The 14,314-nt window shown below is 40.7% G+C and overlaps 1 protein-coding gene and 1 long non-coding RNA gene across 10 annotated transcripts in view; one reads left to right on the forward strand and one right to left on the reverse strand.

Annotated features, from left to right (window-relative positions):
- The window catches only part of UHMK1 (U2AF homology motif kinase 1), a 104,411-nt gene that overhangs the window by 52,225 nt on the left and 37,872 nt on the right, over positions 1 to 14,314 (reverse strand). Inside the window, exon 8 of one of the 9 annotated variants that reach the window (XM_060134433.1) lies at positions 410 to 473. The exons of 7 other annotated variants lie outside the window; for them this stretch is intronic. In XM_060134433.1, the coding sequence (XP_059990416.1) occupies positions 447 to 473 (27 nt within the window). In that variant the 3' untranslated portion in view covers positions 410 to 446. Of the gene's footprint in view, positions 1 to 409; positions 474 to 2,122; positions 3,800 to 14,314 lie in introns of those variants that run through there. One more of the 9 variants, XM_060134440.1, reaches the window with a different exon arrangement.
- On the forward strand, positions 2,342 to 6,610 carry LOC132511333 (uncharacterized). The gene is made up of 2 exons (XR_009537593.1): positions 2,342 to 3,526; positions 6,297 to 6,610. It is a non-coding gene; the product is annotated as an uncharacterized LOC132511333 (long non-coding RNA).

The following is a 14,314-nucleotide window of genomic DNA, read 5'->3' on the forward strand; positions in this document are numbered from 1 at the left end:
TATAGGAAGCAAAATGTAATTTACAGCCAGGCCCAGGAAGAAGCAAATCTTCAATAACCAAGGGTATGTTGGTTGAAAGAAGCAGCCAAACCAATAGCAATCTTTAATGTCTTGTCTTCTTTCTCCCAAGAGGGAAAAAATAAATGCTGCTCTTGGTTAGTTTGAGTTTTACTCATTTTTTTACGTGAAGTGAGTAAGAAATCGTTGGCTGCTCTCATTGATGGGGAAACAAATAGAACTGGAGTATCCCCATAACTCTCAGTCCAGAAAGGACAGCTAGTTCCTCTTTTCCCAGGAGCTGACGCAGTCTGAATGAAAGGGAGTCATCATTACCATCTAACCAAAGCCTGAGGCATTCCCCTGAAATGTTGAGAAAGAGGGGAAAAAGTTCTTTCTCCAGTAGATGGGACTGGACTCTCCCAAGGGAACAGAAGCTGTGAGGCCACTCAGTTGAGGGAGTTTGATGGCAGAGGCTGTGAGAGAACAGAGGAGAACTGAGGGAAGAGGGGGTTGTGGAAGAAGAGATTGATTGATCAGTCAGTGCAGACTCTGTAAACCTATTTGGTAGCCATGGTGAGGATCTGCTCTTGACTCAGTTCTAGGGAAGCTATCAGTCTAAGATGCATGTGGGTACTGCACCAGAGTTCCAAACTATCTCAAATGGACCCAATATGTAGTCCATCTGCACTGTATTTTTTTAGCTTCTGAGAGCAAGATATTTTTGAAATCCAAATAATAAGATAATCCCAATTTCATGTCTTTGGGTTTCCCACAAGCAGAAAATCAGGTGACCACTCAACATGCTCTGTACCCAAGGAACACAATCTTGGACATACCAAGCAGCTGGGCTCCTTATTTCCACACACTCGTCTGTGAGTACTATCTTTACATAGCCCAAATGCCCATTAAATTGCTCCCCCAAAGAAAAGATGAATTCTCTTTGGAGGTATAAAATGCAGCTTGTGAAATCGTAATAGTTTTTCAATCTGGGAAAGCCACCCCAAAACTCTGCTAAAATGATCAGGGATTCCCTGGTTTCTTGTTCAGAACTTATATCTAGGATCTTAATTATTCCATTTAGATTTTTTTTAACATGGTGCCTGGTTTTTTTGCGAACAATGTCTTTGGACTGGAAAAATATAACTTCCTATATCATACCAATTCCCTAGATTAGAAAGAGAAGGGTTATGTCACCCATCAGGCTTGGCTGCTAACTCAGCGTAGTCGGGCAAACCTGCCCTTTTCTGTAGATGGGCTATGAGCATTTGTTGAGTTGTTCTAACAGAGATCACAGTTATTGTACTTACCCTTGATTGAGAACTTTGTTTTTCCATAAACAAAGTTTCGAGTTTCTGTGTTGCTAAGGAACTTCAGAAGGGCTGAAGGTGTGGTAGGGGTGGTGCAGGGCAAGAATAATGAAAGGCCTATGAACTCAGGCAACTGGAAGGCTGAGACATGTCGTAGTCCAAGTCCATTCATATCATGAGGTCAGTCATTACTAGTGTAATTTTTGTTTTCTCTTGAAAAAGTAGAAAATTAGTGTCCCAGATCATGTTCCTGGAGCTCAAAGAAATATCATGAGCAATGAATGAAGTGTGGATTTTATCCAAGCACCGTAGTCTGTCTACATAGAACATATGTATGTGGGGCATATCTACAAAATTGTTCCGCTTTATTGAAGCTAACTGTGAAAAGTGTAATTAAAGAGAGACTTAAGGCTAGAAATTCTGGCTACCCTGGGGATAGACTGAATTAGGCCACAAAACTTTACTCTTAGCATATTAAACCAATAGCTTAAGAAAAAATTAGCCCACATGGGCCCTCACCTACATTAATAGTAAAATATCCTTTGTAAATTAGTCATCAGCCAACTAACCCAGCTTTTCATCCTGAAGTAATAATCCTCTTTTAGCTAGTCACACAGCTATAAACTATAAGCAAAATGAAGAGCTCATAATCTTTGGAAGGAAAAGATAATATTAAAATCCCAAACAAAACTCTTGCCCAAAGCTTCATTTAGACCTGCCTGACAGCAAAATTGTATTAATGAGGTTAACTTTAATATAATAATTTTATATGAAACAAAAATTTGATGGTTGCAATATTTATTTTTTGCCCACAACGTCAAAGGGTAAAGAATATATAGTTTATACTTAATCATCCTTAGACAGGCTTAAGAACTTAAAAGAATAATAACAGTAAAAACAAGGAAGAAGGAAAAAACCTTAATAACTATACGCTGGACCATCATAGTTGACACATTTTCCAACAACTGCAAGTAGAAATGAGTTTTCCAAATGTCAACTTGATAGAAATTAAAAGTATGGATTTGCCCAAAAATCCTGATATTTGGGATGTTTCTTACATCAAACGTAGTCAGGGTGAACTATGTACTAAACCAATACGGTTAGAGAAATGGAGATAATACTGAAAGGAAAAAGCTTTGAAAAGTTCAACCTGCAGCATGACATGACCAGAATAATTAGGATGATGATGAGAACAAAGCAAAAGTACAGAAAAAAACTCTTAATGGGGCGTTTCATGTGAATTAGCTCATTTAGTCATCATAACAATTTTATGATGTAATTACAACTATTATCTCTGTTACGAATGAGAAAACCAAGGCGTGTAGAGTTTAAGCAGCTGCTTCAGTCACAGAATTAACATGTGAGGAAGTCTCTCCAGCTGTAAAACTGCGATGGTGAATCATACAATCCCTTATCACTCAAACGTACCTGTCTCTCTGCATTTCCAAGTCACCTCCTTTGCCTGGTCTTTAAATCTCTAATTGTCTCTATCTGTCTTTCTCTCTGTCTCTCTCTCTCACACACACACACGTATGGCATCTGATTATCTCTGTCTCTTACCCTAGTAATTTGGCCTTTGTAAGCAGGCAAGTGGCCCTGATGTTCTGTCCAAAAAGATATTGGGGAACATATAGCATTAAAAAGAACAGATATTAAAAAGGGGAAAAAAAACCTTCTGTTCCTTAACTCTTGGCCATTATGTCCACTTGTGATACCCACCAATGTTGCACCATCAGCAGCCTTGCCAGATCTTCCCTATTCCTAAAGGTTAGCCCATTAGCTGATTTTCCTTTGGACTGGAAGAAGAAAATGATTATGTGCATGAATAGATAATATGAGTAAGTGGCCGGAAGCCATTTTGAGTGGCAGAATTCCCATTTGCCGAAACCATGAAAGTGACACCAAGTCACCACTTGGAAGCAGCCTAGGTCAGTGGCTATAGCTCCATGTTACCTATCATCACAGCACCAACCTCCAAGTTCTCTTTCTTGGCTACAATCTAAAAGTCAGATGCTGAGGCCCTTGATGGATATGCAGCAATGATAAGAAGAGAGCGCTTTACCACAAGCTGGAAGCCATCTCTGATTCAAAGTGCTGAGTGAACACTTAGTCCCCACCCCTGCTGCTCCATGTGTAAAGAGCACCTTCAGAGTCTCACTCTTGCCATCACTCCACGTGTTTACCTACTCATTTCCAGAGGACCACGAGGGAACCGACAGGTAAGTTTGGGAATAGGAACTGGGCTTTCATAACCCATCTTTTCTTTGGTTCTGCAGAAAGCATAGGTTTTCTGCAAATGTCAGCCATTTGGTAAGCTTAGTAGTAAATCCTCTGCACTCGTCGTCACTGGATGTTAAGTCTAATTCTATGGTGCAGTATTAGGAAGCTTATCGTAGTCATGCACCAGAACTGCATTCTCCAGCTGTGCATCAGTAAACAGTAGCCATTTGAGCTCCAATTGCCTGACTTCTTTATCTCAATAAATTCAGGACCTGGTTCAGAGAAGAGGGGTATCATTTTTTTTTAATTATTTTATTTTATTTATTTTTGGCTACGTTGGGTCTTCATTGCTGTGCGCAGGTTTTCTCTAGTTGTGGCGAGAGGGGGCTACTCTTTGTTGCAGTGTGTGGGCTTCTCATTGCGGTGGCTTCTCTTGTTGCGGAGCATGGGGTCTAGGCACGCGGGCCCCAACAGTTGTGGCATGCAGGCTCAGTGGTTGTGGCTCACGGGCTCTAGAGCACAGGCTCGGTAGTTGTACAGCACGGGCTTAGTTGCTCCGCGGCATGCAGGATCCTCCCAGACCAGGGCTCGAACCCGTGTCCCCTGCATTGGCATGCAGACTCCTAACCACTGCGCCACCAGGGAAGCCCGGTATCATTTTTTTTAACTCTCTCTTTCCCTGACAGAAATAATGTAGTGTTCCTATTAAAACACATGTCCTTTTAGATGCAAGATAAATAAAACTCAGTTACTGCTCTTAAAGTTCTCAAATGCAATGGGGAGAAACAGAAAAGTTATTTAGCGTGAAGAAATTCTAACAGAGGTGGAGCACAAGATTCACTGGAGCACCAAGGAAAGAGTAGTTGAGTCAATCCACAGACCATAGCTTTACAAAGATGGTGGTGGTGTACAGGCTGATTCTTAAAGGATGAGTAGTTGTTTGCCAAGCACTGATGCACAGAAATGGACAAAGTACTCTGAGCAGATATTGGAACACTGGGTCCAACGTCCAATACAGAGTTGGGGAGGAGAAGGCAGGGTATATGTTGAAGAGTTTGGTAAACATTGGAAACAACTGGAGTGCTTGTTAAAAACACAAATGGGGTCTTCCCTGGTGGCACAGTGGTTGAGAGTCTGCCTGCTGATGCAGGGGACACGGGTTCGTGCCCCGGTCCGGGAAGATCCCACATGCCGCCGAGCGGCTGGGCCCGTGAGCCATGGCCGCTGGGCCTGCGCGTATGGAGCCTGTGCTCCGCAACGGGAGAGGCCACAACAGTGAGAGGCCCACGTAACGCAAAAACAAAAAAACACAAATGACCAGGTTATACTACAAATTTACTGATCCAGAGGGAGGAGTAACCTGGGAATCTGTATTTTTAACCAGCACCCCAGGTAATTTTTTGATCAGGAAAGTTTGGGAAACACTAACTAAACTTGAGGAGCCATTGAAGAGCTTCAAGAAATGGAGGAATCTAATAAGAACAGAATTTTTAGCTGTTGATACAGTGGAGCTTGAAGACAGGGAGCTCACTATAATAGTTTGAGGCTCTGGTGGTCCCAAATGTGCTGTTGACAATGGGCATAAAGGCCAAGGAATAAATTTAAAAGATATTTAAGGTGTAGGATGGGCAGGACTTAACTGACTGCATACTGACAATGACGGAGAAACTGGGGGGCTCCTGTTTCCGACATAGGTCACTGGGTGGATAGGCTATAAGCAGGAAAGAGAAGACAGTCAAGGTAGGTTTTGAGGTATCTCCTTAGCTAATGAGCAACTGTCCCTTCTGTAAGCACTGCCCCCTCTCCAAAGGAAGAGTCCACAATAATCTTTGCACAGTGTGGACTGATCGTATCTTATTGATCTAGTATGGACATTTAAAAACACTATGCCAATTAGATTCTTTTCTGGTAATTTGTGATTGGACCTATGGAAAACCAGAGTTTTTAAACTGTGGCTGGAATTTTAATTGTTTGTGCTGTGGGTAGCCATATCCAGAGAGAAGACAGCAATAGTAATAGTAGTAGTAGCAGGAAGAAGAGGAAGAGGAGAGGCACTACTAAAGCAGGCATACACCCAGATTAGCAGAGACTAAGAAAATAACCAGGAAGAATACCGGCAGCTTCCCATTTTTGGTTCCAACCTCTGTGTAAGACCTGGCTGTATTGCTACTCTTATATTTCATAAACTCAACTGTGTCCTTATGATACATTCTTTTGTTTTTTGGTCTGTTCAATTCAGCTCTCTTTTATGTGCCATACAGGGATAAAGACCGCATACTGGGTTTTGGACATATCAAAATTTGAAGTATCCACAGGACATCCAAGTGAAAACATCTAGTAGGATGTTTGATACATTAGTCTGGTGTGCAAAAAAGCGGTGGAATGGCTGGGATGAAATACGTATTTGCCTGTGTTTGGCATATAGGTTGAGGTTGAGTGAGAATGGTTATGGTCACTTAGATCATAGGAAAGGAGATAAATATAAGCTATCTAGACATTAAAATGATTCTGGAGGAAAGTTAAAGGCTTGCTATTTCTGAGGGAGTAGAAAAGATCCTTTGGTTATTGTGGTTAAAAATAGAATCTTCCTTAATTCTTAGAATTATTAAGTATGATTAAGGTCTAAAAACATAATTAATCTAATAATACTGTAAGTGATGAGTAATGGCAGACATTATTAGAAAGAAACCTCTACATGCAAATTTGACATAGTAGTATTTACTCCAGTGGAGCAAGAATGTTCATGCAGTGCCTTCCATTTCCTTTCAGGAAAACCCAACTACTACTGGACAGCTTTGATGACCCTATCACCTACTTCACAGAATGCAGAAATTCAGGATGCAATACAACAATACAACAACTGATTTGCTAAAGAGATTGGGAAGGATTTCTTAGCTTAGCTACAAATGAGGACCAGAATGCCTCGTGGAGTCAAAACTTGACCACACCTACTAAATTAGCAGTGGCCCTGGGATGTGGTCTGGGATGATGTCCAAACAAGTGTTAAGCATTATTTGTCATGGACTTTGGGCAATAAAATGTTTAACTTTTTTATTAAAGATCACTAAGACGTTTGTCAGTTATGATGGTTCCTTGGATCTTACTTGTTCCTTTTTTTTCCTTTTAAAGTCACACATTCCATTAAAATATTGTTTTAAAGTTTAGGCCCTGAAGCATATGCCATTTTCAGCATGCCATTCTTCTGTCCCAAATCCATAGTTAGTGACATAGAAAAAAGACAGGAAGGAAACATTTTAATTCTTCCAAATTTTCTTTGACCATGGAATTTGTCATTAGAAATAGAATTTTTAAAAAAATCTACTGTTTTCCATACATTGTTAGCAATTAACACATACTAAATTTAAAAGGCATGGTTTTGGGACTTCCCTGGTGGTCCAGTGTTAAGACTCCCCCTTTCAATGCAGGGGGTGCGGGTTTGATCCCTGGTTAGGGAGCTAATATCCCACGTGCCTTGCGGCCAAAAAAACAAAATGTAAAAAAAACCCAGAAGCAATACTATAACAAATTCAGTTAAGACTTTAAAAAAATGGTCCTCATATGGGCTTCCCTGGTGGCGCAGTGGTTGAGGGTCCGCCTGCCGATGCGGGGGACGTGGGTTCGTGCCCTGGTTTGGGAGGATCCCACATGCCGCGGAGCGGCTGCGCCCGTGAGCCATGGCCGCTGGGCCTGCGCGTCCGGAGCCTGCGCTCCGCAGCGGGAGAGGTCACAGCAGTGAGGGGCCCGCGTACCGCAAAAAAAAAAAAAAAAAAATGGTCCACATAAAAAAAAAAATCTTAAAAAAAAATTTAAAAATAAAAGGCGTAGTCCTGAAGATAATTTTTTTGTATGATATTTACTATTTTGTCAGGCATATTCAGGTACTTAGTAATTATAGCTCTGCTTTCCCCTGCAGTCATAATTGAGAAATCCAAAGGATAAAATATACAGTTCAGGCAACATTGTTTCCCCTAAAAAAATTTTTATTTTTAAATTTCTTTTTATTTTTTGGCCGTGCCATGTAGCTTGCGGGATCTTAGTTCTCTGACCAGGGATTGAACCCAGGCCCTGGCAGTGAAAGCACAGAGTCCTAACCACTGGACCACCAGGGAATTCCTGGAAAACACATTTTAAATGAAGTGTTAGCATTTATTAAATTACAAGAAAAGGGACAGATTTAAATATACAATCTAAGTTACTTTTTCCCAAACTCAGTTCTGCAGAACACTAACATCCCACAAATTCCCAACAGGTATTTTAAATACAAAAGAGTATTGATTGAGTCCTGGGGAGGAGGAAAAACATGTTATAAAAGACATTGAGACAATTGAGACAAACTGAATATGGACTGTATATTGAATATTTCTGTATCAATGCTAAATTCCAAGGGTGTGATAAAGGTTTCATGGTAATAGAGGACAATGTTTTTATTTATTTATTTATCTATTTTGGCCGCACCACGTGGCATGTGGGATCTTAGTTCCCTGACCAGGGACTGAACCCACAGCCCTTGCATTGGAAGTGTGGAGTCTTAACCACTGGACCGCCAGGGACGTCCCCAATGTTTTTATTCTTAGGAGAGTCATGCTGAAGTACTTAGGGGTCAAGTGTCATGATATCTTCAACTTTCAAATGGTTCAGAAAAAGAGAAATTACCATTCACTTATGTATATAAAGGGGGAAGAGCAAGAGATAAAACAAATGTGGCAAATTCCTAGAGAGGGCCGGATCAAGATGGCAGACTAAAAGGACATGGAGCTCACCTCCTCCCAAAAACACATCAAAAATACATGTGGAACAATGCTCACAGAATACTTGCTGAACGCTGGCAGATCTCATAAAACAAAATTGCAAGAAAGATCACCAAGTAACTGTGTAGGATGAAAGAAAAAAAAAGGAATCGGGACCAGAGGAGGAAACTGTGAAAGAGGAAATGTTCCCTCACCCTGAGAGGCCCCTTCACCAGTGGGGACGTCAGCCAGGACAGAAAGGAAGCTTCAGAGGCTCAGAGGAGAGTACAGCAGCCAGCTTGCAGCAGGCAGAACAGAGAGAGACCAGCACAGAGGGTCTGTGCCACCTCTCTACACTCCCCAGGCCCAAGACGTGTCTGCTGGTGCACATGGGGGCTGGATGCTGAAACTCTGGCTTCAGCAGGCAGACCCAGGGAGAGGGCTGGGGTAGGCTGCATGGAGACAGTCTGAAGGAGCTGGAGTGTGGTCTGGGCCACACCCAGGGTGTGTGCAGGAAGGAGCCCAGGTCCGCCACTGAAGCCCCATTGTTAATTTGCGTGCTCAAAGGGAGGGGCTGGGCCCACCACAGCAGCCTCATTCTCGGCCTGCTCACAGCTGGTGCAGTTCCACCTCTAAGAGTTCTGGGACCATGCAAGCACTGGCGGCTGTCCCCATGCAGAAGCGGAGCTGAAATCCTAGCCCTGTCTCAGCGGCTGTGCAATCCATAGATTTATGTGCTGGCAGTGTTTTTGTAAACTCATTGCCCGCGGGACATCGAAGTGGATTACTGGTGCTCCTGCAGCTGCACGGGTCCAGCAATGGTGGCTGTGGGCTCTGTGGGTGCGCACACGCAGAGGCAGGGCTGAGGTCTGGGGAGACTCAGTAGCTCCCACTGCGGGTCCAGATGCGTTACTGCAGTGGTCCCTGTGCCTGACCTCAGCAGTTCTGTGCCAACAGATCTGCATTTGTGGCTTTGTGTACAGTGCCTGAGGGAAAACTAGTCCGATTAGCTGAATTCCCACAGTTGAGGCAGGGCCGATGGCAGTGCCAAAAACAGTGTACTTTGTGAGCCCACACAACAGGTGACAGGTGACACCACAGAGCACACTTCCTGGTGGACAACTCCTGTGAAGGAATACTCAGTGGCTCCTCTCTCAGCAGGAACACTCCAGCCCCACCTATCTCACACCGCAGCTCAGAAACAGATGTGGGGGAGTCTACTCCAACAACAGGAGAGCAGACCTGTCTCCACAGGTCTGTGACAACCACAGAGCAAAGAGGAGGCTCCACTCAACAACCAGTTCAGGCTCTGGTCATCACAACAACAATCACATCCCCTAACAAGTGGATAACGGCCAGCACACACTGAGGAAAAATGAGGCAGGCATCCATACTAAAAACAGCCCTTGCACCAAAAATACTGGACTCATGGAGGCTACACAGGTACACTCCTATATAAAAACAGCCCTTCAAGACCACAGTAGATAGCAGTTTCTCCTAAACCCATATAGAGTCAGAGAAATATAAGTAAAATGAAGAAGAAGAGGAACCACTCCAAGTTAAATGGTCAAGAGAACTCCCCTGAAACAAACAATGAAACAGACCTCTTCAGTCTGGTAGACACCAAGTTCAAAAAAGAGATAATTAAAATACTGAAGGAATTAAGAAAGGCTATTGAGGACTTCCCTGGTGGCTCAGTGGTTAAGAATCCACCTACCAATGCAGCGGACATGGGTTCGAGCCCTGGCCCAGGAAGATCCCACATGCTGTGGGGCACATAAGCCCATGCGCCGCAACTACTGAGCCTGTGTTCTAGAGCCCGTGAGCCACAACTACTGAGTCTGCATGCCACAACTACTGAAGCCCATGTGCCTAGAGCCCATGCTCTGCAACGAGAGAAGCCACCGCAATGAGAAGCCCGCATACTGCAACGAAGAGTAGCCCCCGCTCACTGCAACTAGAGAAAGCCTGCAGGCAGCAATGAAGACCCAAGGCAGCCAAAAATATAATTAATTAATTAATTAATTAATTATTTTAAAAAAGAAAGCCTATTCATAGAAATACGGATCACTGTAAAAAGGAACTAGAAACTATAAAGAGGAGCCAAGAAAAATTAGAAAACTCTGTTGCCAAGATGAAAGCTGAGCTAAAGGCAATGAATAGCAGAATGAATAACGCAGAAAAATGAATAAGTGATCTGAAATATAGAATAATGTAAATCACCCAACAAAACAGCAGACAGAAAGCCAAATGAAAAAAAACAAAAACAAATAAAAGCAGCATAAGAGACTTATGGGATAATACAAATTGTGCCAATCTGTGCATAATAGGAGTTCCAGAAGAAAATGGGACTGAAAATGTACTCGAAGAAATTATGGCTGAAAACTTCCCAAACCTAAAGAAGGAAACAGATATCCACGGACAGGAAGTACAGAGGATACCAAACAAGATGAACCCAAACAGACCTACACCAAGACATTATAATTAAAATGGCAAAAGTTAAAGGCAGGATTCAAAAGTCAGCAAGAGAAAAACAGAGTTAATTACAAGGGACCCCCTGCCATAAGGCTATCAGCTGATTTCTCTACAGAAATGTTGCAGGCCAGAAGGGAGTGGTAAGATATATTCAAAGTCCTGGAAGGGAAAAACCTGAAACCTGGGATCCTCTACCCAGCAAGATTATCATTTAGAATAGGAGAGAGGAAGAATTTCCCAGACAAGCAAAAACTGAAAGAATACAGCAATATTAAACCTATCCTAAAAGAAATATTAAAAGGTCTTTTTGAAATAGAAAAGAAGCAAGAATCTATAAGAAAAAGAAAACGACTATAGAGTAAATCACTTAAATAAGTCTGTACATAGATTATCAAAAAAAAATTTTTTTCCAAATTTTTGTGAAAGTGATGAAAACTACAATGAACAGCAAAAGGATAAGCATGAAGATGTAAAGGAGGGCATCAAAATCATAAAATGGCAGGGAGGAGAGTAAGAAAATGTAGATTTTCTTTTCTTTTTTAAGAATGTGTTTGAACCTATATGACTACCAGTCTAAAGCAAGTAGATATAGTAATGGGTTAACATACTTAAAAAACAGGGGAACCAGGAATCAAAAATATACAATAGAGTCACAAAAACCAAAAAGCAAAGAACACAAGCATAATACAAAAGAAAACCATCAAACCACAAAAGGAAAAACAGAAAGAAAAAGGAACAAAGAAGAAATACAAAATCAACTGGAAAACAAGGTATAAAATGGCAATAAATACATATCTATCAATAATTACCTTAAATGTCAATGAACTAAATGTTCCAATCAAAACACATAGAGTGGTACATTGGATAAAAAACAAGAGCCTACAACATGCTGCCTACAAGAGACCCACTTCAGGGCAAATAACACACATAGATTAAAAGTAAGAGGATGGAAAAAGATATTTCACTCAAATGGAAATAAAGTGAGGGTAGTAATATTCATATCAGATAAAATAGACTTTAAAGCAAAGGCCATAAAGAAAGATAAAGAAGGACCTATATAATGATAAAAGGATCAATACAAGAGGATATTACACTCATTAACATATATGCACCCAATATAGCAGCACCAAAATACATAAAGGAAATACTAGCAGACATAAAGGGAAAAACTGATGGGAATACAATAATAGAAGGAGAATTTAACACCCCACTCACATCAATGGACAGATCTTCCAAACAGAAAATAAGGCAACAGAGATCCTAAATCATACAACAGAACACTTAGGCTTAATTGATATTTTCAGGACATTACATCCAAAAAACAAAAAAAAACAATACACATTCTTTCCAAGTGCACATGGAACATTCTCTAGGATTGATCACATACTAGGACACAAAACAAGCCTCAACAAATTTAAGAGAATAGAAATTATTTCAAGCATCTTTCCTGACCACAACAGTGTGAAATTAGAAATCAACCACGGAAAGAGAAACGAGAAAAAAACAATTATATGAAGACTAAACAACATGCTACTAAAAAACCAATGGGTCAACAATGAAATCAAAGAGGAAATTTAAAAATACCTTGAGAAAAATGGCAATGAAAATACAACCATACAATATCTATGAGATGCAGCAAAAGCAGTCCTAAGAGGGAAGTTCATAGCAATACAGGCCTTCCTCAAAAAACATGAAAAATCTCAAATAAAAAACCTAACCTACCATCTAAAAGAACTAGAGAAACAAGAACAAACAAAACTTAAAGTCAGCAGAAGGAAGGAAATAAACATCAGAGGGAATTAAACATTGATAAAGTAGAGATTAAAAAACAAACAACAACAACAAAAAAACCCAAGAGCTGGTTTTGTGAAAAGGTAAACAAAATCGACAAACCTCTGGCCAGGTTTACCAAGAAGAGAGTGGACTCAAATAAACAAATAAGAAATGAAGGAGGAGAAATAACAACCAACACCGCAGAAATACAAAAGATCATAAGAGAATACTATGAACGGTTATATGCCAACAAACTGGATGACCTAGAAGAAATGGACAAGTTTCTAGAAATATACAGCCCACCAAAAGCGAATCAAGAAGAAATAGATAATTTGAACAGACATATCAATAGAGGTGAAATAGAATCTATAATAATAATAATAAAAAAAAACTCCCTGCAAACAAAAGTCAAGGTCCAGATGGATTCACTGGGGAATTCTACCAAAAATACAAAGAAGAAATACAAAAATATACTGATCCTTCTCAAACTCTTCCAAAAAATTGAAGAGGAAGAAACACTCTCAAAGTCATTCTATGAAGCCACCATCATCCAGATATCAAAATCAGACAAAGACACTACCAAAAAAAAAAATTACAGGCCAATATCTTTGATAAATATAGACTGAAAAATCCTCAACACAAAATTAGCAAACTGAATCCAACAACATATAAAAAAGATCATACACCACGATCATGCTGGCTTCATCCCAGGGTCACAAGTATGGTTCAACATACGCAAATCAATCAATGTGATACACCACATCAACAAAAGAAAAGACACACCACATGATCATTGCAATAGATGCATAAAGGCATTTGATAAAAATTCAACATCCATTCATGATTAAAACTCTTACCAAAGTGGGTATAGAGGGAACGTACCTCAACATAATAAAAGCTATTTATGACAAACCCACTGTCAACATAATACAAAAAGGTGAAAAGTTGAAAGCCTTCCCGCTAAAATCTGGAACAAAACAAGGATGCCCACTCTCTATTTAACACAGTATTGGTCCTAGCCACAGCAATCAGACAAGAAAAAGAAATAAAATGTATCCAAATTGGAAGAGAAGAGGTAAAACTGCCATTATATGCAGATGACATGATACTATATAGAGAAAACCCTGAAGACTGCACACAAAAACTACTTGAACTGATAAATATATTCAACAAGGTAGCAGGATACAAGATTAGCATACAGAAATCTGTTGCATTTCTTTACAATAACAATATCAGAAAGAGAAAGTAAAAAAAAAAAAATCCCTTTTAAAATTGCACCCAGGGCTTCCCTGGTGGCGCAGTGGTTGAGAGTCCGCCTGCTGGTGCAGGGGACACAGGTTCGTGCCCCGGTCCAGGAAGATCCCACATGCTGTGGAGCGGCTGGGCCTGTGAGCCATGGACACTGAGCCTGCACGTCCGGAGCCTGTGCTCCGCAACAGGAGAGGCCACAGCATTGGGAGGTCCGTGTACCGCAAAAAAAAAAAAAAAAAATTTCACCCAAAAAAATAGTTAGGAATAAACCTGACCAAGGAGGTGAAAGACCTATATGCTGAGAACTATAAAATATTAATATAGGAAATTGAAGATGATTCAAAGAAATGGAAGGATATCCCACTCTCTTGGATAGGAAGAATTAACATTGTTAAAATGGCCATACTACCCAAAGCAATCTACAGATTTAATGCGATCCCTATCAAATTAACCAGACATTTTCTGGTTAATTAACTAGAACAAATAATCTTAAATTTAGATGGAACCATAAAAGACACAGAATTGCCAAAGCAGTCCTGAGGACAAAGAACAAAGCTGTAG

The sequence above is a fragment of the Lagenorhynchus albirostris genome, chromosome 2 (genome assembly GCF_949774975.1).
Source record: "Lagenorhynchus albirostris chromosome 2, mLagAlb1.1, whole genome shotgun sequence".
Lineage (NCBI taxonomy): Eukaryota > Metazoa > Chordata > Mammalia > Artiodactyla > Delphinidae > Lagenorhynchus > Lagenorhynchus albirostris.